Source organism: Pezoporus occidentalis, unplaced genomic scaffold, assembly GCF_034315485.1.
Source record: "Pezoporus occidentalis ecotype Australia unplaced genomic scaffold, CSIRO_AGI_Poc_V1 ctg200, whole genome shotgun sequence".
NCBI classification, from domain to species: Eukaryota; Metazoa; Chordata; class Aves; order Psittaciformes; family Psittacidae; genus Pezoporus; species Pezoporus occidentalis.
The window spans coordinates 1,317,257-1,338,839 of NW_026913857.1; the positions used below are offsets into that span (position 1 = coordinate 1,317,257).

At 45.1% G+C, this 21,583-nt stretch overlaps 1 protein-coding gene across 4 annotated transcripts; it reads right to left on the reverse strand.

Moving 5' to 3' along the window:
• Positions 1-1,940: 1,940 nt before the first annotated feature.
• Positions 1,941-11,721, reverse strand: MAPK1IP1L (mitogen-activated protein kinase 1 interacting protein 1 like). 4 transcript variants are annotated; one of them, XM_062618450.1, is made up of 5 exons: positions 11,234-11,507; positions 8,660-8,944; positions 3,865-3,892; positions 2,647-3,336; positions 1,941-2,196 (listed from the first exon to the last, which is right to left on the reverse strand). In XM_062618450.1, exons 2-5 carry the CDS (start codon positions 8,887-8,889, stop codon positions 2,185-2,187), a joined length of 960 nt encoding a protein of 319 aa, XP_062474434.1. In that variant the 5' UTR covers positions 8,890-8,944; positions 11,234-11,507; the 3' UTR covers positions 1,941-2,184. The 4 variants fall into 4 exon arrangements, with proteins under 4 accessions (XP_062474434.1, XP_062474435.1, XP_062474436.1 ...); XM_062618451.1 differs by lacking the exons at positions 8,660-8,944; positions 11,234-11,507 and adding an exon at positions 11,625-11,721; XM_062618452.1 differs by lacking the exon at positions 8,660-8,944 and having other exon boundaries at positions 11,234-11,606.
• Between the last annotated feature and the right edge of the window lie 9,862 nt (positions 11,722-21,583).

Below are 21,583 nucleotides of genomic sequence, written 5' to 3' on the forward strand. Positions count from 1 at the left end.
AAACTAAACATGACCCAGCAGAGCGCACTTGCAGCCCAGAAACCAACCATACCCTGGGCTGCATCAAAAGGAGCATGACCAGCAGGTCAAGAGAAGTGATCCTGCCCCTCTGCTCTGCTCTCGTGAGACCTCACTCAAGTCTTGTGTGCAGTTCTGGTGTCCTCAACATAAGGACACGGAACTGCTGGAGCAAGTCCAGAGGAGGGCCACGAGTACGATTAGGGGACTGGAGCACCTCCCATATGAATATAAGCTGAGAAAGTTGGGGCTGTTAAGCCTGGAGAAGAGAAGACTGCACAGAGACCTCATAGCAGCCTTCCACTAACTGAAGGGGGCCTATAGGGATGCTGGGGAGGGACTCTTCATTACGGACTGTATCAATAGGACAAGGGGTAACAGGTTTAAACAGGGGAGATTTAGGGTAGATATAACTCTGCGTGTGGTGAGGCACTGGAACAGGCTGCCATGGAAGCTGTGAATGCTACATCCCTGGCAGTGTTCAAGGCCAGGTTGGACGAACTTTGAGAAAACTGGTCCAGTGTGAGGTGTCCCTGTCCAAGGCAGGGGGTTGGAACTAGACGATCTTAAGGTCCTTTCCAACCCAAACCGATCTATGATTCTGTAAAGGCTAAACTACAAACAAGCATCACCATCAGGTCACCCCATTTGTTTTTAAGAAGTCCATCACACACATGCAGGAAGCCACAATAAGGTACTGGAAGAGAATCACCTCACTTTCACAGTTCCATGATACAAAGACTCCCTAATGAGATACTATATTAAGCAAAACTTGCTCCTAATTCTACCTACAAAGGCTAAGTTAGGATATCCCCAGCTGGGGATAAAACAAGCCATCCATGGTCAGAGTATAGGCTATGAAGTACCACAAAGAGTGCCAGAACTCCTCACTGACACATGGCTCCATGTCTTGGTAACACTAAACTAGCATTGCAGCAAGCCCCTTGCATGCACTTAGCACAGATATGGCAAGAATATGAACACCGACTGCAGTGCCCCTTCAGAGGGGGAAGACAGCTACGCAGCAGTGCTTCTAGACATTCAATTACTCCTAAGTTACACTTACTCAGTGAGGTATGCAGACACCTTAGCTGAGAACAGAGGACTTCTCCCCGTTACAACACCCAGGGAAACTCCAGTAAGACCTCCTCCTTCTCAACTGTGGCAATAAGGATCTTTGTAGCTGATGGAACTAAATGCCATGCCAAAAATGGCTGGGAAGGGAATTGTCAGATAGGGATTTTTTTTTGATCTTTTATGCTCAAGTTCAGTTTCCAGGGACTCTGAAAAAGTCTGCTGAGTTTACACCACGCAACAGCAAAGTCAAATTTTAAATGACTAGAACCCAGGTTAGAAATAGGGAAGTACCTTACCTAAGTGGGAATCAGTTTCTCTTTACACAGACCAAGCCAAACTTCCAACCACCACAGAATGAGAACTGGCAAAATGATGTCCTCATTTGCATGCATAAAACTCACATCTGTTGATTTAAAGTTAACTGCACATCCAGGTTATTTAATTTGCACATAAATGCCTGTTTGTGAACATGAACAGTGTGCTGACAGGTCAGACCAAGTATTTCAAATCTTCTCCTCCGTAGTCCAGACTGAGCAATAAGGTTCGAGTATATACAAAATGCTGAGAAAACCTTCAAGTTCCCATGCTCTGTCTCTTTAGTCTGAATGACTGTAGCATGTTGAAAAATTAGATTTCTTGACTAAAATCTTGAAATACTTTATTGACATTTTAGAACAACCTGAAAATAGACAAAATATGACTATCCATCCATTCAGTGACCAGCACAAGTCTGGCAACAAGACTTAAAGCATTCATGGAAATTTAATAATTAACTTCTAAGTCCTTGGGCCCGATTCCTTGTAATTCTTGGCAGCTCTCATTTTTCCAAGGAATACTTGCTAATATTAAGATCCACAGATGTTTTCTGTGAGATTTCTGCTCTTTGTAATTCACTTTATTAAACCAAACCATATACCAGCATATGAGCAAAGAAGATTTATGCAAACTGCTCCTTCATACCTCAAATGCACATACAAGAGGCAAGTATTCTTCATAGCCCCCAACATTACTGAAACAAAAACTGTAAAAATCTCTATAAGTAGTGGATGAAGGTGGGAAAACTACAGTATTTTGTTGCCCAGAATGTATTCAACGGTAAGGCTGCAAGAGATAATAATTCATGGTCAATACAGGCTTTTCATAAAGCAGTTAATTCAGTTACAAAAATTTTTAATTAAAACTTAATTCACCCTTAAAAGATTTTATTCCCTCTGTACGTGCTCTAGAAGCAGTCTCTCTAGATCAGAGACTATTTTCTCCTTCAGAATTTATTACAAGGCTACCTATCTTTTTTTTTGCCTTTCAGAGAAGGCTTCCCAAGTAGTGGAAGACCACTGTAATGTAATGCTTAGACACACCCCAAGCTGATGTAATTTCACCATTCTAGGATATTTAGTTAAGCATTTAAGAAGTTGGCTACTATTCCACTGACTACAGAAGGCAGATGTGCTGAAATTCCTAACCTGCACTAACAGATCTTATGCTACCGAATTTCCACACTTAAAAGTATAACGTTTCTAGAGTAATTCAAGACCAAAATGAAATACTCACATGAGGACCACTAGGCATTGATGGAGCACCAGCAGGACCAGATGGCACTTGAAAAGGATTAGGGGGCGTAGGATACAGTCCTGGAGCTGGATATAATCCTGTGGGTGGAGGAAATGGACCTGGCGGTGAAGGTCCCCATGTTCCAGGTGGGACCGTACCCCATGGTACTGTTGGCGCAGCCCCTGGAGTCTGGGTAGGAGCGGAATATGGCCCTGGGGGTGGATATGGCATGCTAGGTGCAGGATACTGCCCTCCTATTGTTGGTCCCCATGCTCCAGAGGGCATGGATCCCCATGGCCCAACAGGAGCAGGAGGTGCAGCTGGCTCTGTTGGACCACCATAAGGTCTTGGAAGCTCTGGAAAGGGCATATTTGGTGGAGGATATTGCCCTGGTGGGACAGGACCTGGCACAGTTGGGGGTGGATATGGACCACCAGGAGGAGGAGGAAATGGAGCAGGCGGTCCAGGGGGCATTGAAGGATACATTCCTGTTGGTGGAGGTCCAAATGGCATAGTGGAAGCGGACGTATTTGGTGGCAGTCCAGTTGGCGCCATAGGGGGAGCGCTTGGGTTATTCCAGGGATTTGAAGCTGGCCAACCCTGTGGTGGCTGACCAGGTTGCTGACCAGGTTTTGTACTGCTCACTTTGGAGGTTTTAGCAGGAGATTGATCTGGTAAAGCATCTGCCAGCTAAAAAACAAAGCACCAGTGAGAATGTAAAATGTCTACTGGACTTACTAGTTGCAGACATTCACCCACTATGTGTGTATGTTTCAGCTGCCAAAATAGGAAAACAGCTCTTTGCTGCTGCACAGAGATGATTACATTTATTTTTGTGCATCTTCTACCATTAAGGAAAAAGAGGCATTCTGACATGCTGCACTTAGCAAACCAATGGTAGAAAGTGACCAACCATACAGAGCAATTCTGCACAAATCCAAAAGGATTTTTACAGATTGCCGTTATATAACTATTCGGACACTATTAAACCACAATTCCTTTGGTAATATTATAGTAGAAAAGAACCCATGAAGTGCCCAGCAGCTTCGTGTGTTTAATCCACAGACTGCTACATCTACCCAAAAGGAAAACACCACAGCTGCAGTACAGAGGAAATAACCTCTCAACTGTAAGCTCTCCTTTCTTGAGAAAGCATGTCAACTTTTAGAATGAAGTAACCAACTGGCTGATCTCCAGGAAAGAAAAACTGCTACTTACCGAAAAATCATCGGTTCCAGACATTTTTCTGAAAATTAAGGTAAGATACAAGTTAAAATTGTTGAAAACAATAAAGTATTTCAAGCAAGAATTAGAGACAAACTCTACATTTGTATCATTTAAACCACAGTAAGTGCTGAACTGAGAGCACCTCTTAGCAGTGGCTTTGTTTAAATGACTGACCCATAGAGATGTGGGCTAGCCAAATACTTCCCTCTTGATAAAATCCTCATGAAAAGGCAAGTCTTCAGCCTCTACCTGTCTCATGTCAGACAGCAATGACACAATGTAAATGGGTCACATTACACTAAGAAAAATTATTTAAAGTATTTATACCAAGCAGGAAGCCTACCCAGACAGCAATGCCTGACAAGTATTCAAGCTCTTCTCTAAATTAGGACTCAGAAAAGGTAAGTCAGGCTGCTGCAGATAAAGTTTATGCTTCTAAAACAAAACATGATTAAATCCCCACACAGATCCTATTGTTAGAAGTAAAGAATATAGTTTGCTAGTGCTTTATCCTCCATTTCAGAACACACCAAAGATAGTGGATGCTCTTATTTACATTCACTGTTTCCACCAAAACTGAACATAGACACAGCAAAGGCGTCATTAATGCACACCTGACTTTACAAGAAACATTGCAAACAGGGATCAATGAGTCAGGTGCTGTCTTTCCATGAAGGCAACTACTGCACTTAAGAGCTTTCCAGAGCTTCATCTCAATGAACACTGACTGGCTTTGTCAATCTTCATTAGCCATACAAAAGGACAGCTGAAGGTATATTCAGTTTGACTGACTGACAAGAAATACTGACTAAAGGTGAAGAACTGTTAAAAGGATGACCAGAAGCAGGTGAAATAGATGGACATGCCCTAGTGCAGCCAGAAGGTTTTAGGGCAGAGTGCAGGAGGAGACAGAGAGGAACATAAGAGAAGATCTTTGTTTTTCCTTCTTGATAGTGAAGACCTTTTAACACAGAGATTGGTCTCAGGGATGGAGGTTTGGGCAGATGGCCTGTGACAAATGGGTTTATGAGCTCCATTAGATTATAAATTACATAATGCAAATAATGTACATATAAACTAGTCTTCTCTGAAACCATTTTGTAAATTTATTGCTATTGGCACAATTTCCTAATCTTAGGACAGTAGAGAATCAGAACAAGGGCCCATTTAGCTCAGCATCCCATTTTATCTTCAACAATGACTAGTAGGGAAGAATGAGAACAGGGATGACACCCCAATACTTCAATGATGCCAAACTCAGACACTCCCGAAGTTGAAGGCAATTTTTATAAAATAAAAACCCTCAGATAATTTATTTTCCACCAACACATCTAGTTTCCCTGCTTGCAGCTACAACATCCATTGGCAAAGAAGTCCACAGAATTGCTATTTGTTACACAAAAAGGCACCTTCTTTTTTGTTCTGTACCTGGATCTTACTAGTTTCAGATGTTGCTCCTTCACTCTTGCAGCTGAGGAATCAGTAAGTCTATCCTTACCCACCCTGCTCATGCTGATGATTATTCTATGGATTTTTATCATTTTCTTTCAGCTGTTACTTCTCTGAGGCTGAGCTCTTTTTCAGTGACCCCTGAACAGCAGCTATTCCATACCTTAGATTATTCTGTGTCTTTGAGTATTTTCCAATTCTTCTGTATCTTTTGATATGACTGACAAGAAAGAACCACAGAGAATTCAAGATGTGGGATAACCACTGTTTTATACAGTTTCATAATTATGCTCTGGTTTGTCTCCTGTTCTCTTCCTAATGCTTCTTACTGTTTCATCTGCTTTTTGATTGCTATGGAACTTACACTTTAGTAGCCCTATTTCATTCCTTGGTGTTAAGGGTCAGCTCATCATGTTATATATGAAATTATATGCACCACTCTATTACACCAGATTTATTGACACTGAATCATATCTGCCATTTTATTACCTATTACCTAATCCTAACTTTTCTGAATGGCTTTGCATCAAAAAGACACTGCTCATCTCATTTCTCAAGTTATTTTCGACTACACTTGAGCAACCCAGACACCTGTGGAAACAGAGTGAACTTCTCAAGATACACCTTATAATTTAAATAAACCTTTTAAGACATACAAATAATAGCATCACAGAATGGTCTGGGTTGGAAGAGACCTTAGAGACCACCCAGTTCCAACCCCCTGCCACATGCAGGGACACCTTCCACTAAACCAGCTTGCTCCAAGCCCCATCCAACCTGGCCTTGAACGCTGCCAGGGATGGTGCAGCCACAGCTTCTCTGGACAACCTTTGCCAGTGCCTTACAGTGAATAACTTCTCCCTAATATCTAATCTAAACCTCTCCTCTGTCAGTTTAAAGCCATCCCCCCTTGTCCTATCTCCACAGGCTCTTGTCAGAAGCCCCTCTTCAGTCAGCCCCTTTAGGCACTGGCAGCTGTTCTAAAGTCTCCCTGGAGGCTTCTTCTCTCCAGGCTGAAGAAGCCCAGCTCTCTCAGCCTGTCTCCACAGCAGAAGTGCTCCAGCCCCAGAGCATCCTCATGGCTTTCTCTGGGCTTGCTCCATCAGGTCCATATCCTATTATGTTGGGGGCCCCAGAGCTGGATGCAGTACTGCAGGTGGGGTCTCACAGGAGCAGAGTAGAAGCAGGAAAAATCACCTCCTTCGAACTGCTGGTCACGCTGCTTCTGATGCAGCCTTACGCTTACTTGGCCTTGTTTAACTTAACAAGGTTCACACAGGCCTACCTCTCCAACCTGTCCAGGTCCCACTGAATGCCATTCCTTCCTTCTAGCATGCCAACTGCACCACACAGCTTGTTGGTGCACACAAACTTGCTGAGGGTATGTTTGATCCCACTGTGCCCGACAAAGACATTAAACAGCATTGACCCCAGTAGCGACCTCCAAGGAGCGCCACTCATCACTGGTCTCCACCTGGACATCAAGCTGTTGACCAAAACCCTTAAGAGTGTGACTACCCAGATAACTCACTATTCACCAACTGGTCCACCCATCAAATCCATACAAGCACAAACATTTGAATCTTTGTATCAGATGAGATACTCATTGATCTGAACCATGTATTTGTTTCAATTTGAGAAACAAACAGCAGGAAAGTGGTTTCTATTCCTGTTGTTAACAGCTCAGCCATTCGAGAGATATCTACCAGAAAAAGCAGGATTTCTCTTCAACAGATACCTCTTATGTTGAGTTCATTAGTTTTTGCAATGAACCATGTTCAGTAATAATCAGAAGTTGGTATGTGCTTCTTAGTGTCAGCTTCTCAATTTACCTGTACAGACAGAAGCTACTTAATCTAACCTACAACATACAATAACTTTTTTACATAAGTGCACATGTAAATGTATTCATAAGCAAAACAAAAAACCCCAAACAGGTTAGCAACACCAAATCAGACCAAGAGAATCAGCCTTTCTTTAGGCAGATGGAGAGATGGGGTAAGACCCCCTGAAACACAGACCTACAAGACAGTGGAAAAAGCCAAGAGAAGAAGTTGGAATATATGCAACAAGGAAGAGAAGGGAGAAAGGAAACAGGCCTAAAGCAAAACTCAGAAGAAAATCCCATGATCTTTCACAAAAGTGACAGGGAGTAGTAAATTCAAGTCAAAGCAGTGGATGAACACAGCTGAAACAGGCCTGCTCACAAAATATCAACACATATTCCCAGTATTTGTCAGCAGATAATTTCTAAGTATTTGTGCCATAAAAATTAAGGAAACAATTCTGCTGCATGACTTATGGAAAAAAAAAATCATAGTTAAGCATATCTTATAATGAGATTTAGTGGCTTTTTTACTTTGGCAAGCAGACAAGAGCAACATTTGTTGGCAACATTTGGCACAACTGAGTCAATGCCAAGCATGTCAAGGATCTTCTTGCAGACAGAATGGCCTACTTCAGGGACAGTTTTTAAACATACATTTAGTCTGGGTGCTGCTGCCTTAGTTTAACAAAAACCCCTGATTTTACCATTAGACACAATCAGACAACATATGAACTAATCTGTACTTAAATCTAGGATATATATTCAAGTTGTTCAACACTAGTTATAAGGAATTTCAGTCAAAACCTTAAGGAAATATAAATTATATTGGGAAGTCTTGCCCAAGGCATTCCCATGGTCACAAATTAAGAGTCACTGTCAGAAGACCTCCAAGTAACTCAATTCTAAAGTCCCCAACTGGTCATATGTGGGCTCAAGATTTTAGAAAAATGCACTGAATTGTGCCTTTACTAGAATTTTAGATTCAGTAAACAAATGGATTCCCATTTCCTGCTGAAGCCTTCCATGAGCAGCACTGCACAAGAACCGATATAACCAGAGGAGAGTCAATGTCACAGATACCTGTTTTGACACACTTAAACTCTACTTCTAATTACTCTTTCCTGGAGTTGGGGGATGAAAGAGTGACTGGAAGAAGGAGGGTTCAGGAGTCGGCAGGGTACAGAAAGACTATAGAACTGGCAGCATTCAAACTGAAGTCCTGCTTGCATCCACTGTGCTCTAAGATTTCCTTTGTATTCTGAAGCCACGGCCCCTGGAAACATCCCTGCTTTCCAGAAGCACAGAGCCTGCCAGCTCTGGATTGCTGGTCAGGGCACCACTGCTCAGCCCCCTCTGAAACACATATGGCCATAAGTACAGAACTAAAGCAACGGAGAGAGTAAGATGAAAGACATCTGCAAGAAAAAAAAGGCATCTAGGAGCAGAATCTCTCTCATCCTTTATCCTGAAGAGTAATGAGAAGACATGAAGGACTTCCACTGCACCTACCCAGAAACCACACACAGCAGATTCTTCAGATGACAGTCCAAGGCCTCCTGGATGCCCATGAGTTGCTCCCAAAAATTAACAGCAGGTAGGTGACACAAGCAAGCCTGCTGGCTCCACACCACAGGCTGGAAAAAGGCTGGGAAGCACTCCTCACACAGCAGCGGCAGGCTAGTTCTACCAACAGCGCTCAAGAGCAACCAGTGGTTTTCACAGGGCTGTGAAAAGCCCATTTCTGGAAGTGTGGTGCTACGTGTGGCATGCTAAATCTGTCCTACTGAACAGTTTCTGCAACAAAATAGCTCCACAGTGGATTTTTAAGCTCTAAACACTCTTTGATCACATCCAGCCCAACTGAAACTGATGGATGTAGTAGCATTTTTTTCCCCATGCTCTTGCCTTTCTTGGCTTCTATCCATCGTTAGTCCTTAGAGACCCTTGTTAAAAGAGCTGTCCAAAACACTTCGTTCTACTCAAGCTATCCAAAACTAAGCATCAACTGCTTTCATTTTTGAGTTGTATGACATTTTTCCAACAGTTGATGTGCCAGATTTAGTTCCTGTCTCCAAGATCATCTTTCAAACACTGAAAAATGCTTTCTAGATGCTACAGGCTTTGCTGCATTTCCACTGGGTGGCATGGCTCTATCAGCAAAGAAGTTCTTTTGTCACTCTAACATGACTAATACCTACCAGCATAACCTCATCTACAACAAGATTTCTGCCCACATAAATACAACTACCCAACATAGCTGTACAGATAAAATGGAAGAGAGACCAAATCTTTGACAGCTTATAAATGTTTTCTAAAATATGTAAATTTCTGCAGCTTCTACCTTCCAGCTTCAAGCATCAACATTTTATCGCTGCCTTTCTCTACCCTTAAAGCCTTTCCAGCAGCTGCACTGATGCACTTAGGTACCTATATGCAATCATTTAGTCTGACCTGCATGTTTATTTCTTGGGAGAATAAAGGCAATTGATAAAGACACTTAAGGGGAAAAAAAAACCAAACCAACAGTTGCATCATTAGTATCTGTGTGAGATTTGATGATCTTCCTGCTGCTTCCTATGTCTGTTTTGACTGACAAAAAGGACAGAAGTCAGATTTTTAGTTGTCAGATTTTTCAGGACAGATTTAATTAAGACTGACAACCAAAATGTTGCATTTGCTATAAATTATCAACTGCCAGAAAAAAAGTCTTCAGAATAGAGGTCTTTTCAGTTTCCAAGACCTATAATATACAAAGCCATAAGGAATTGTAATCTGTTCCAGTTTTCTACTCATGACAGGCCATTCAGTTTCACAGCTGCTTCCCCACCACGACCAGACCTAATCCCTTCAGATGGTCACATCACAAGCAGATGGCTCCAAACCAGGCAGACATACATCACTTTTAAGTCAGTTTGTTCACGGGCCAGCTGTGATAGAAAATCAGTGCAGAACACATAGTCTCTACTCCTGTCCACACCATCCTACTCTGTGGATCTTGCAAAAGATATATTTGTCCAGCAGCAGCTCAGAATAATTAAAATTTATCTTCTACAGTTGCCTTTAGACTTTCTTGAGAGCTATGGAACCTATTCTCATTGTGTTATCCTCATTTTTAAAAGGTGCTTTATTTCTCATTTATAGCTTTAGCTTCTAATTATCAGTTCTTCTGAAGTCTGCTTGAACTAGCTAGAAAAGCAATTTAAAGAATACCTGTGTCCTCCTCCTACCATAACTTTATACTCAGGAATTATCTGCTCAGTTACTTGTATTTGTTCTTGATGAAATAAGCATACTGACCCCGAGCGTGAGGGACTATGAAACAACTTCACTGCAGGGCTTTTAGCGTGTTGCTCTCCCCCACAGTGAAATGATCAAAGCTGTGTCTCATAATCGAGTTCTAGCCTCAATAGTGCCCAACCAAACCACACACTTTTCTGCTCCTTAACAGAAGCTCTTTTCCAGGGTAACTGTTTTTCAAAACAAAAATCTCTCTTTATGAGTAAAGCTGACATCTTGATTTGGTGCTGGAGTAATGAACTCAAGCTTTAAGAATATGATAAGTGCTGCCTAGGACTGGCCTGATATTTACCATAAGTTTTGTAGCAGCCACTGGTCTTCATGGGTCTGGCGCGGGGACAGTTTTATTTAACAAAAATAAAGTAAAAACTACCTTTGTTCTTACATCCACTGACAATAAGGTTGAACAGCATGAGATCAACAAAGTTTTCCACGGAATCCACCTAGAAACAGTTCTCTCTCAGGCACAAAACCTGTCAGATAATTAGTTATCTCTCAAAGCAATGTGCCCATTGTACCACACAGTGCTAGCTTTCCCATTAAGCCAGTAACCTTAAGTGTATTAACATTTGATAAAATGGACTTTATAAGATAAACTATTAAAAATTTACTTGCCTGAGACCCGTTTAGTGAAGAACTTTTAAGTTAAAAAGTCACTTAAAATCCGATCCACGCTCTTCTATAGATTACGACCATAAAAACAAGCCCACAAGATATTTTACCCAGTCAGGACCGTTACGGCTACAACCTTTACACAGAGTAAACCAGGATCCGCTATAAACGAACCTTCCCCGCTCTGCAGCCGCCAGCGGAGGCCGCCCCAGGTAACGGAAAGCGGCAGTAGTCGTCAGGCGACCACCGGTACCTCGGGGCGATCCGCCCGCCCCAAGCGGCGGGTCCCCAGGAGCGGAAGACCGGCTTCCACCACTCACTCGGGGCCGGCGACCCCCGGCACCACACCTCCAGCCCAGCAGGGCTGGGAGAGGCAGCGGCAGCTCCCCACCCGCCCCTCCGGGGAGCGGGAAGAGCCAGCTGCGGCCCGGCGGCCCCCGGGGCCGGCCCCGCCGCTGAGGTGTGGGATGAAGCCCCCTCCCTTCCCGCTCCTCCCTCCCTCCCCTCCGCACCGGTGTGGCCCCGCTCGCTCCCTGCCGCCGGGGCCGGCCCGGGCAGGGGGTACCTGTGCAGGCGGGGAGCGGCGCGGCGCGGCGCGGCTCAGGCCAGGAGCGAGGCAGCAGGCGGCGGCCCGCAGCACCACCACCGCCACCCCGAAGCACAGGCGGCCACAGCGGCATGGGCCCGGGCTGGATCGCGGCTGCCAGGCAGCGCGGAGCAACACCGCACGGCGCGGGAGATGGGCTGGTTCAGCCGGGGGAGGGGAAGGCTCCAGGGAGACCTTAGAGCAGCTCCAGTGCCTAAGGGGGCCGACAGGAAAGGTGGAGAGGGGCTTTTGACAAGGGGCTGTAGGGAAGGGACAACAGGGAATGGCTTTTAACTGACAGAGGGGAGATACAGGTTAGATATTAGGGAGAGGTTACTCACTATGAGGCTCTGGCACAGGGTGCCCAGAGAAGCTGTGGCTGCCCCATCTCTGGCAGTGCTCAAGGCCAGGCTGAACAGGGCTTGGAGCAGCCTCACACTTCCGACCTAAAGGATGGACAGGCATGTCTGAAAACTTGGAGGTTTTCTCATAAGGGAGCACAACCTCTGAACCTGTATCTTCATGTCCTCAGACCCTTGCAGTAAAGAGGACTGAATACATCACATCGCTTCCCTGCCCTGCCCCTCCAAGATATGGCACTAATCCTGCAAGCATTTGCATGCACAGATAATTCTGTTAAACTCAGCAGAAACACAGGCATGGGCAATGCCGAGAACATGCCATTCGTGTCCCATGAGCTGCCACCCTTCCCCTCACCAGCGCCCATCTATTTCTATTTTTCACAGTCATTATTGGGACATTTCTGAAGCAACTGGGGAAAACCAGCAGCAGGAGCAGGGCCTAGGCATTGGGGTAGCTGCAACAGTTGCAAAACTGCAGTACTTTTACTTATTTGCATAAATCATTACTACCAAAACTAAACAGACGTTTGCTACAGACCCAGTCCCAGGGTGGCACAGTAAATTTGTTAATCTGTTCCCCTCCAAATTCAATTAAATGACTTGGAAAATTTAGTCTGGCTGCACAGTTCATAGTGGACCTCCTCACGTTTGTCCAGAGGAGGCCATGAAGATGCTCAGAGGGCTGGAGCACCTCTGCTATGGAGACTGTGGAGAAAGCTGGGCTGGTTCAGCCTGGAGAAGAGAAGGCTTCAGGGAGAACTTAGAGCAGCTTCCAGTGCCTGAAGGGGCTGACAACAAAGCTAGAGAGGGGCTTTTTGCAAGGGCCTGTAGGAATGGGACAAGGGGGAATAGCTTTAAACTGATGGAGGGGAGATTTAGATTAGACATTAGGAAGAAGTTCTTCCCTGTGAGGGTGCTGAGGTGCTGGCACAGGGTGCCCAGAGAAGCTGTGGCTGCCCCATCCCTGACAGTGTTCAAGGCCAGGTAGGACAAGGCTTGGAACAACCTGGTCTAATGGAAGGTGTCCCTGCCCATGGCAGGAAGGCTGGAACTGGGTGAGCTTTAAGGTCCCTTCCAACCCAAGCCATTCTGTGATTCTGTGATTTTTTTGCAATTGCCTTTTTGAGTTCATCAATCACTTGGAGTGACTTCACGTAGAAACAGCACTTCTGGCATGGCATCTTCCTGCTGCTGTGTGCCAGGCACAGTGGTTCAGCTCACCTTCGCTTTTCCACACTCACATGGGCCCCACCATGGGGCCCATGCAGTCCACTGTTGCCTGGACTGTGGCAGTGATAGCAGGAGTCCCCAGAGCATGGCTTTTCTTCCTGAACAATCTGGTAGTTAAAACCTTAATTAATGAGCAAACCAATGGCCAACAACAGTGATGATCTATATCATCTACCTGGACTTGTGCAAATCATTCAACACAGTCCCACAGGACATCCTTGTCTCTAAATTGGAGAGACATCAATTTGGTGGATGGACCACTTAGCGGATAAAGAACTGGCTGGATGGCCACACACAAAGAGTTGTGGTCAATGGCTCAATGTCCGGCTGGAGACCAGTAACGAGTGGTGTCCCTCAGGGATCGGTGTTGGGACCGGTCTTGTTCAGTGTCTTTGTCAGTGACATGGACAGTGGGATTGAGTGCACCCTCATCCAATGACACCAAGCTGTGTGGTTCGGTTGATACCCTGGAGGGAAGGAATGCCATCCAGAGGGACCTCGACACGCTTGTGACGTGGGCTGATGCCAACCTCATGAAGTTTAACCATGACAAGTGCAAGGTCCTACACCTGAGTGGGGTCAGAGCAATCCCAGGCACAGCTACAGGTTGGGCAGAGAAGAGATTCAGAGCAGCCCTGCGGAGAAGGACTTGGGGGTGTTGGTCGATGAGAAAATGAACATGAGCCGGCTTCAGTGTGTGCTTGCAGCCCAGAACGCCAACCGTATCCTGGGCTGCATCAAAAGGAGTGTGACCAGCAGGTCGAAGGAGGTGATCCTGCCCCTCTCCTCTGCTCTTGTGAGACCTCACTTGGAGTATTGTGTGCAGTTCTGGTGTCCTCAGCATAAAAAGGACATGGAACTGTTGGAACAAGTCCAGAGAAGGGCCAAGAGGATGATCAGGGGACTGGAGCACCTCCTGTATGAAGAAGCCTTCCAGTATCTGAAGGGGGGCTATATAGGGATGCTGGGGAGGGACTGTAGTGACAGGACAAGGGGTAATGAGTTAAAACTTAAACAAGGAAAGTTTAGATTGGATATAAGGAAGAAATTCTTTACTGTAAGGGTGGTGAAGCACTGGAATGGGTTGCCCCAGGAGGTTGTGAATGCTCCCTGGTGGTGTTCAAGTCCAAGCTGCACAGAGCCTTGGGTGACATGGTTTAGTGTGAGGTGTCCCTGCCCATAGCAGGGGGGTTGGAACTAGATAATCTTAATGTCCTTTCCAACCCTAACTATTCTATGATTCTATGATATCTCACTTGAAGTATCTCAATTATACTCAAGTATCAAATTGGGACTGCAATAGCACTTTCAATCAATATCCATACCAGCCAACCTCACCAACCTCCATGTTAGGATCACCCAATGTGTAATAAATGCACCCCCTCCTTTCTGAAAAAGCAGAAAGAATGGTGAATTTTTGTACAAATATTTATTTTTATACAGAGCTTTCCCCTCCTTCAGGCAAATGCAGCTCTCCATCTGTGTGTATATATATGCTGAAGGCTGTAAAAAGAGCTGCAGGTGCAACTTTACATAGTTTGTGTGCAATTGGTCCATCTTAGTGCCAGGAGCAGGACTTGGGTCTAACACTGAGCCCTGGCCACATCCTATTGCAAGACATTACTTTGCACTCAGAATTATGTAATGGAAAAAATGTTGGGATGAAATTGCAAATTTAGAGCTTGTGTGCAGCTCTTAAGGAAGAGAAAGGAAGCTGAGTGAAGGAAATTTGGCTCCCAGCTAGTAAGAGGCATTATTTTCCGTGCCTCCATTGTAGGACCTGCTATGGTATTATTTAAATTATTCAGAAAGGCTGTTTGGTATAATAATGTGAGGGCAGTCCTTTATTACAGGTCCGTGTTGGTGTGTGTTGCCTGTGCTGTTGCCTGTAAGTTACAGGTGTAGGTTGCTTTCTTTTTTCTTCAGCATCATATAAATATTTGGGTTGGAAAGAAACTCTGGTGTAACCTCCTCAAAACAGGGCTGGCTTTGAACCTTGTCTGCTTGAGTTTCCAAAGTCGCCAAAGTCAGAGATTGCACAACCTCTCTGGAGCTTTAGCCCCATCCCTAAATACAGGCACTGTGAATACTACCACTATTCCTTGCCTCTTTGTCAGACTTTCTCTTGCTGCAACTCGTAACTGTTCCTGATTGTCCTTTTGCCACAAGCCTGTGCAAAGTATCTGCCTGCTTTGTAACGCCCCTTTGCGTGGCTGGAGGCTGCAGTGAGGTGCCTCCTACATTCTCGCCTAGCTCAAAAATACAATTTCCACTGCCTCTTTTCCTATATCATATGCTCTCACCAGCCAATCATAGTTTGTCAACCTCTCTTTCAGTATCAAAAGTGAGCATAATTCATAGAATGAAATAATGATTTGGGTCGGAAGGCACCTTAAAGGTCATTCAGTTCCAACCCCCTGCCATGGGCAGGGACACCTTCCACTAGAGCAGGTTGCTCCAAGCCCCATCCAACCTGGCCTTGAACACTGCCAGGGATGGGACAGCCACAGCTTTTCTGGGCAACCTGTGCTAGTGCCTCACCACCCTCACAGGGAAGAACTTCTTCCTAATATCTTATCTAAATCTCCCCTCTGTCAGTTTAAAGCCATTCCCCCTTGAACTGTCCCTACAGGCCCTTGTAAGAAGACCCTCTCTAGCTTTGTTGTCAGCCCCTTTAGGTACTGGAAGCTGCTCTAAGGTCTCCCTGGAGCCTTCTCGTGCCCCAGAGCTGGGTGCAGTGAGGTCAGGTTTCACAAGAGAGGAGCAGAGGGGAAAATCCCCTCCCTCAACCTGTTGGTCACGCTTCTTTCAATGCAGCCCAGGATATGGTTGGTTTCTGGCCTGCAAGTGCATATTGCTGGCTTATGTTGAACTTCTCATCAACCAACACCCCCAAGTCCTTCTCTTCAGGGCTGTCTTTAATCCAGCCTCTGCTCAGCCTGTATTTGTGTGGGAATGGGCTGGGAATTGCCCCAACCCATGTTCAGGACCTTGCACTTGGCCTTGTTGAACTTCATGAGGTTGGCACTATCCCACCTCTCCAGCCTGCCCAGGTCACTCTGGATCCCATCCCTTCCCTCCAGTGTGTCGCCCATACTGCACATTTGATGTCATTGGCAAACTTGCTGAGGGTGCGCTTGATCCCACTTGCCTGCCTTAGTCTTTACTTTGGGGTAAGGGACCAAGAAACAATAGTTAAATTGTCCAATTTAGTACATTTCAGGGTCAGGAACACAGATCATGAAATGTGGCAAGCATCAAAGTCAGGAAACTATCACACCCAGAGGGCTGTGAATGCCACAGAGCAATAAATCCAGAGGAACAATAACAGTATCTTTTTTGTCCCTTCTGCTTTTACATCAGCTCATCAGAAGGAGGAACGGAGGTGCAGTGGAGGCATCCCTTTTCCATCTAGCCCTGAAGTAAAAGGATTAGGTTTTATTTTTTTTAATGAGTTTCAAATTGCGGACTGTAACGTCAGTTTTCATTAAGGAAACGCCGGTGTCTGACAGTGAGATGTAAGATATTAGGCTTAAGTTACAGCGTTGATTCTTCCTGGGAGATGTCACTCAGCTTTTATATTCATGCTTCACTGTGTGCTGTGAACATGATGCGCTCTGAAGAATTAGCTGAGCCACCCTGAAGCTAGATTTTAAAGGATACCAGATGGTATGTTCAATGCATGTGGTAAGCTTTTATATGCTTTTCCCCTATGGCCAATCACTGACTGATCATTTATTTCAAAACCCCCATAAAATAAATCACTCTGGAAGTGACGCTGTCTCTAGTTAATAAATGCTCTTTCTCAAAGCAGGGGCTTGTTGCCATGAAGATAAAATCATAAAACTGGTTCAAAGTGCATTGGGATGGCAAATGCACCCTATTGAGGAGATGAGATAAACTGGAATGAACTGGAAAGGAAGCATGGCTGTCTGCTTGTTGTGAAATTACAAGCAGGTGAACTGTCATTAAAGACGCCTCACCAGGCACTTAGGTACTAACACAAGAGTTTTCTGTGATTTTTGGGTACATTTTCTTCCCACAGTGGAGGATATGTAGGGGCTTGATCTTGTGTCAAGCTTCTGCGTCAGTTTCTTTTCAGATCTTGTAGCTAGTGATTATGTCTGGCAGCATTAAGACAGAGCTCTTTTCACTTTTTTCTTGTTCTTTAGTGAATGGGAAGTAGAAAATTCCCCTGTGTGACACCAGTAAAGAGAGACACCCACGTTATCCCCAACCCCAAAGAGAGAACTGTAGTACCCTGAGGATCCAAACCTTTCATCAGTCTTTCTGTCCTCCCCATCCTCTTTCTTCATATGCCCAATCTCAAGCCATGGCTCCTGCTGCAGTGTTGCAATCCTCACAGTCTCTCAATGAGTTTTGTGACATTTGCTGTTGGCTCCCAGCCACGGCTCCGACAGACAGATGATAATGTGAAATTATGGCCCTTCGTTCTCTGACAGATCATGTTTTCAAGGGCTTGCTGCTGTGCAGACAAGCTGGAAAATTTCATTTTTTAAAAGTCTAAAAAGCAAATAAAAGCTCCCCCCTCCCCCCCATTTTTTTCCACTCTCATTTTGCTATTGTAAATGGAGCTCTTTTTTCTATTTTGGAGAGGGAGAGAGAGGGGAGGCAAACTGGCTCATGGAGGCTTTGGCCTGGCAATGAGGGCAGAGCTGATTTTCCCTGTGGCCCATGTTTTCTAATGGATGTGAACATGCAGGCACATAGACATCCCTGGTGGAGAAACTTAATAGTCATAGTGGAAGAGACCAAAGGTCCAGCTGGCCTCAAGTCTCTCAAGTGTGACTGTGAGCAACAATAGCTCCATAGGAAAAGGAGAAAGAGAAGACATGTGGAATCCTCCCGTCACAAAGCCTCTGAGCCCCTTGCAATTGTCAGTCTGGGGCTATATCTGCATCATCAACTGATGGAGACACACCAAAGGAAAGGCCAGTTCTGTGTGAGGGTATCATTTGTACTGTGGAGTGCCTGCTGCAATGAGCAGCTCCCAGCAGGGAGAATGTGCCTGGAATTACTATATCTCAAACACTCAATTTTTCATCACTTCCCTATGACACCGTTTCTGGCTGTATTTTGTACTTTTGTTTCTGTGCAAAGCAGCTGGGATATGTTCTTTCACTCAGAGATGCTTCTGTGCTTGGGCACTTCTCTCTGGAAAACCTCTAAGGCTCTTTGAGATCTCCAGTGTTGCACAGCCTAGTTGCATTTCTAGGAGAAGGACTTAGGGATGTTGGTCAGTGAGAAACTCAGCATAAGTTGGCAGTGTGTGCTTGCAGCCCTGAAAGCCACCTGTATGTTGGGCTACATCAGAAGCAGTGTGTGCTTGCAGTCCTGAAAGCCACCTGTATGCTAGGCTACATCAGAAGCAGCATGACCAACAGACTGAGGGAGGGGATTCCCCTCCTTTACTTCTCTCTCATGAGACCCTACCTGGAGTACTGCATCCAGCTCTGGAGCCTTCAACATAAGGAAGACATGGACCATTTGGAAAAAGTCCAGAGGAACACACAAAGATGCTCCAAGGGCTGGAGCACCTCTGTGATGGAGAGAGGCTGGGAGAGCTGGGCTTGTTCAGCCTGAAGAAGAGAAGGCTCTGGAGAGACCTTAGAGCAGCTTCCAGTGCCTAAAGGGGCCAACAAAAAAGCTGGAGGGGCTTCTCACAAGGGTATGGAGTGACAAGACAAGGAGGGATGGCTTTAACCTGACAGAGGGGAGATTAGATATTAAAGAATAAGTTCTTTACTGAGAGGAAAAGTGGAGTGAGGCACTGGCACAGGTTGCCCAGAGAAGCTGTGGCTGCCCCATCCCTGGCAGTGTTCAAGGCCAGGTTGGACGGGGCTTGGAGCAACCTGGTGTAGTAGAAGGTGTGCCTGCCTGTGTCAGGAAGGTTGAAACTGGATGGTCTTTAAGGTCCTTTCCAACTCAAGCCATTCCATCATTCTGTGAGTCTATATATGAAATTAACTCTTCAATGCCAAGTTGCTCATGTGTCTACTTCAGATGTATATGGATGATGTAGCCATCCTGCTGAGGTCAATGATCCACTGATTGGTGCCAAAGAACACATTTACAGTCAAATGGCTTGTAGTAATTCAGGGAATGATGCACATAAGGATCATTTGAGCTTGTGAAAGATCTGTAAATCACTGATATGACAAAGGTGCTACTGAAAGGTGTGTGATGAATTATTGACATGATCATTCAGTATAAAACATTGTGTGGAAAGCGTTACATCCGGAGCTGATCCAGGGGTGCATGGCAGTGAGGGCTGAGCTGCCTTCAGTGCTTGCATGAGGCTTTATGCAGAGCCTGGCTCCAGGGGACTGCTGTTGTACTCACACATCTGGGATGTTCTAGCAGCTGCATAGAAACTGGCCATTTGACCCAAAATCCTCCAGATGAAGACCAAGTCGATGCTCACCTGTTAATTTCAGTAGTTTTAGGAATCTCTTGGTGCAGTTGAGGGAATTTACGCCATTCCAGGGCTAAGGTTTTGTATTTTATCTTTACCATTCCTGCTCTAGGCAGAGATTTGATGGCTGCAATGCCTTGTCAGTTTTGGGCTACCCATCAGAAAAGCACAAATTTCATCCACTCCAGCTTTAACACATCAAAATCTTGTCTGAGCAGCTAATAGTTACTTAATGCTTTGAGAAAAACTGTGGGTATAACACCCATGTCATTCCTCCTCCTTCTCTTCAGCTCTTCAGGCCCTGATTCAGCAAATAGCTTAAGTGCTGTGATGAAGTGGTGCCTTTTAGTTGCTAATGCCATGCAAAATTGCCCCGAGAATAAAGCAGTTTTCATGATCACTGTTAAGAATCCACTTCCTTCTTTGGGTCTTACTTTTCTATCAGCCTGCTGGAAGAGTACAGCTGGAAAACAGATTAGCCCTGGAAAGACTTGTTCTCAACTAATGAACATACCACAAATACACTTCTTAGTTATATTTTAGGTCAAATGGATTTGTCAAGCTAATAGTCACCCAAGTCTGAAGGATTCCTATAAATAAATGAGACTTAAATATTTTTACCGTGTCTGACAGAGCTCCTTTAAAGTGCAAATGTAGCTGCAATTAACTGAAGTCAAGATAATTTCGAGCAAGAGGAATTAAAAAAGAAGAAAACAAACATTTGAACTTTCTAACTTTGGGCCTGTTTCCAGCCACATCCCTGGCAATGATAATGAATTCAGAAAATTCCATCAAAATCTGTTCTTTGGACTCTTGAGGCATTTACCATAATGTTCTCAGTTCCCCTTCTCTCTTGTGAAAACAGGAAGAAATTAATGCAGGGTAGTAGCTGTTTAAATACTAGAAAGTCTCCCTGGGTAGAATGACTGACATTTCAGTGATCAATTGGCCGTGAGATAACGGAAGGTTTGGAATGAGCCTGATCCAAAGTTCGCTTCAAAGCTTCCTCATTGATTTCGGGACTTTTTGTATGAGGTCTGAGATGAGAAAGTCTCATCCCGGCTGAGTACGGGTGACAGGTTGGTCTTTGTGCAGGTTTACCCAGGGAGGGGGGGTCCCATTGAAGGAGGGCAGAAAAAGTGTTAATCCACTGGATTTTTTTTCATGGAAGTCCTACATCCAGGCTTCATCCCGAGCCTTCCCAGCAGAACCAGGCTGTATGAGTGAGCATTATACGTTATCTCAGTTCTCCCTGCCTGGGGCCAAGCACTACCCCGTCAATGTTTGTCATACTGTCTGAAGAAATGGATTTCAAACCCCCATTGTAAGCTCCGCCCCCCCCCCCCCCCCCCCCGAGTGAATGCATCCTCATTCATTAGCAGAAACACTCCTCCTCTACAGCCGTTTAGAAAGAAAAGGAACTGACTGTTGCGATAAAATACATTGCAAAACATGCTGGGCTCCACTCACTATCACAGGGATCTGGGAACGATTGCCTAGTTATTTCGTGCTCCCTGGGGCTGTGCTGGAGGCAGTTTAGCAGAATGGGCACTTAAAAACTGCTTCCAGCAAACTCTGCTCCCTGCTGCTGCCTGCTTTCCCAGTTCCCCGCTTGCTTTTGCTTGGCTCGGCAGGAGCTCGTTCTCCTCCTCTGGGAAATTCCCCGTCCTCTGGTTTCCCAATCCCATGACTGTTGCCTCGGACTTGGTTAATGCGACTGCTGCAGAGCCCGCTCCCCTCCACCACCTCGCCTATATTCATATATTGTTTCCCATTTTATGCTCAGTCTTGAAATCCTTCGGGATGTGGAGTATCTCCTTGTTTTAGTTTTGAGGTTGGCAGGATCGAGCTGCTGTTGCCATACAAATACCGAACATGAATAACACTTCCTAGGTAATATTTCAGCCCAG

Coding starts and splice junctions, on each gene's coding strand:
- MAPK1IP1L (XM_062618450.1), bottom strand. CDS start 8,889: ATGGGCTTTTCACAGCCCTGTGAAAACCACTGGTTGCTCTTGAGCGCT. Junction 3,893..8,659: donor CTGCTGTGTGTGGTTTCTGG/GTAGGTGCAGTG, acceptor CTTAATTTTCAG/AAAAATGTCTGGAACCGATG. Junction 3,337..3,864: donor CTGGAACCGATGATTTTTCG/GTAAGTAGCAGT, acceptor TTTGTTTTTTAG/CTGGCAGATGCTTTACCAGA.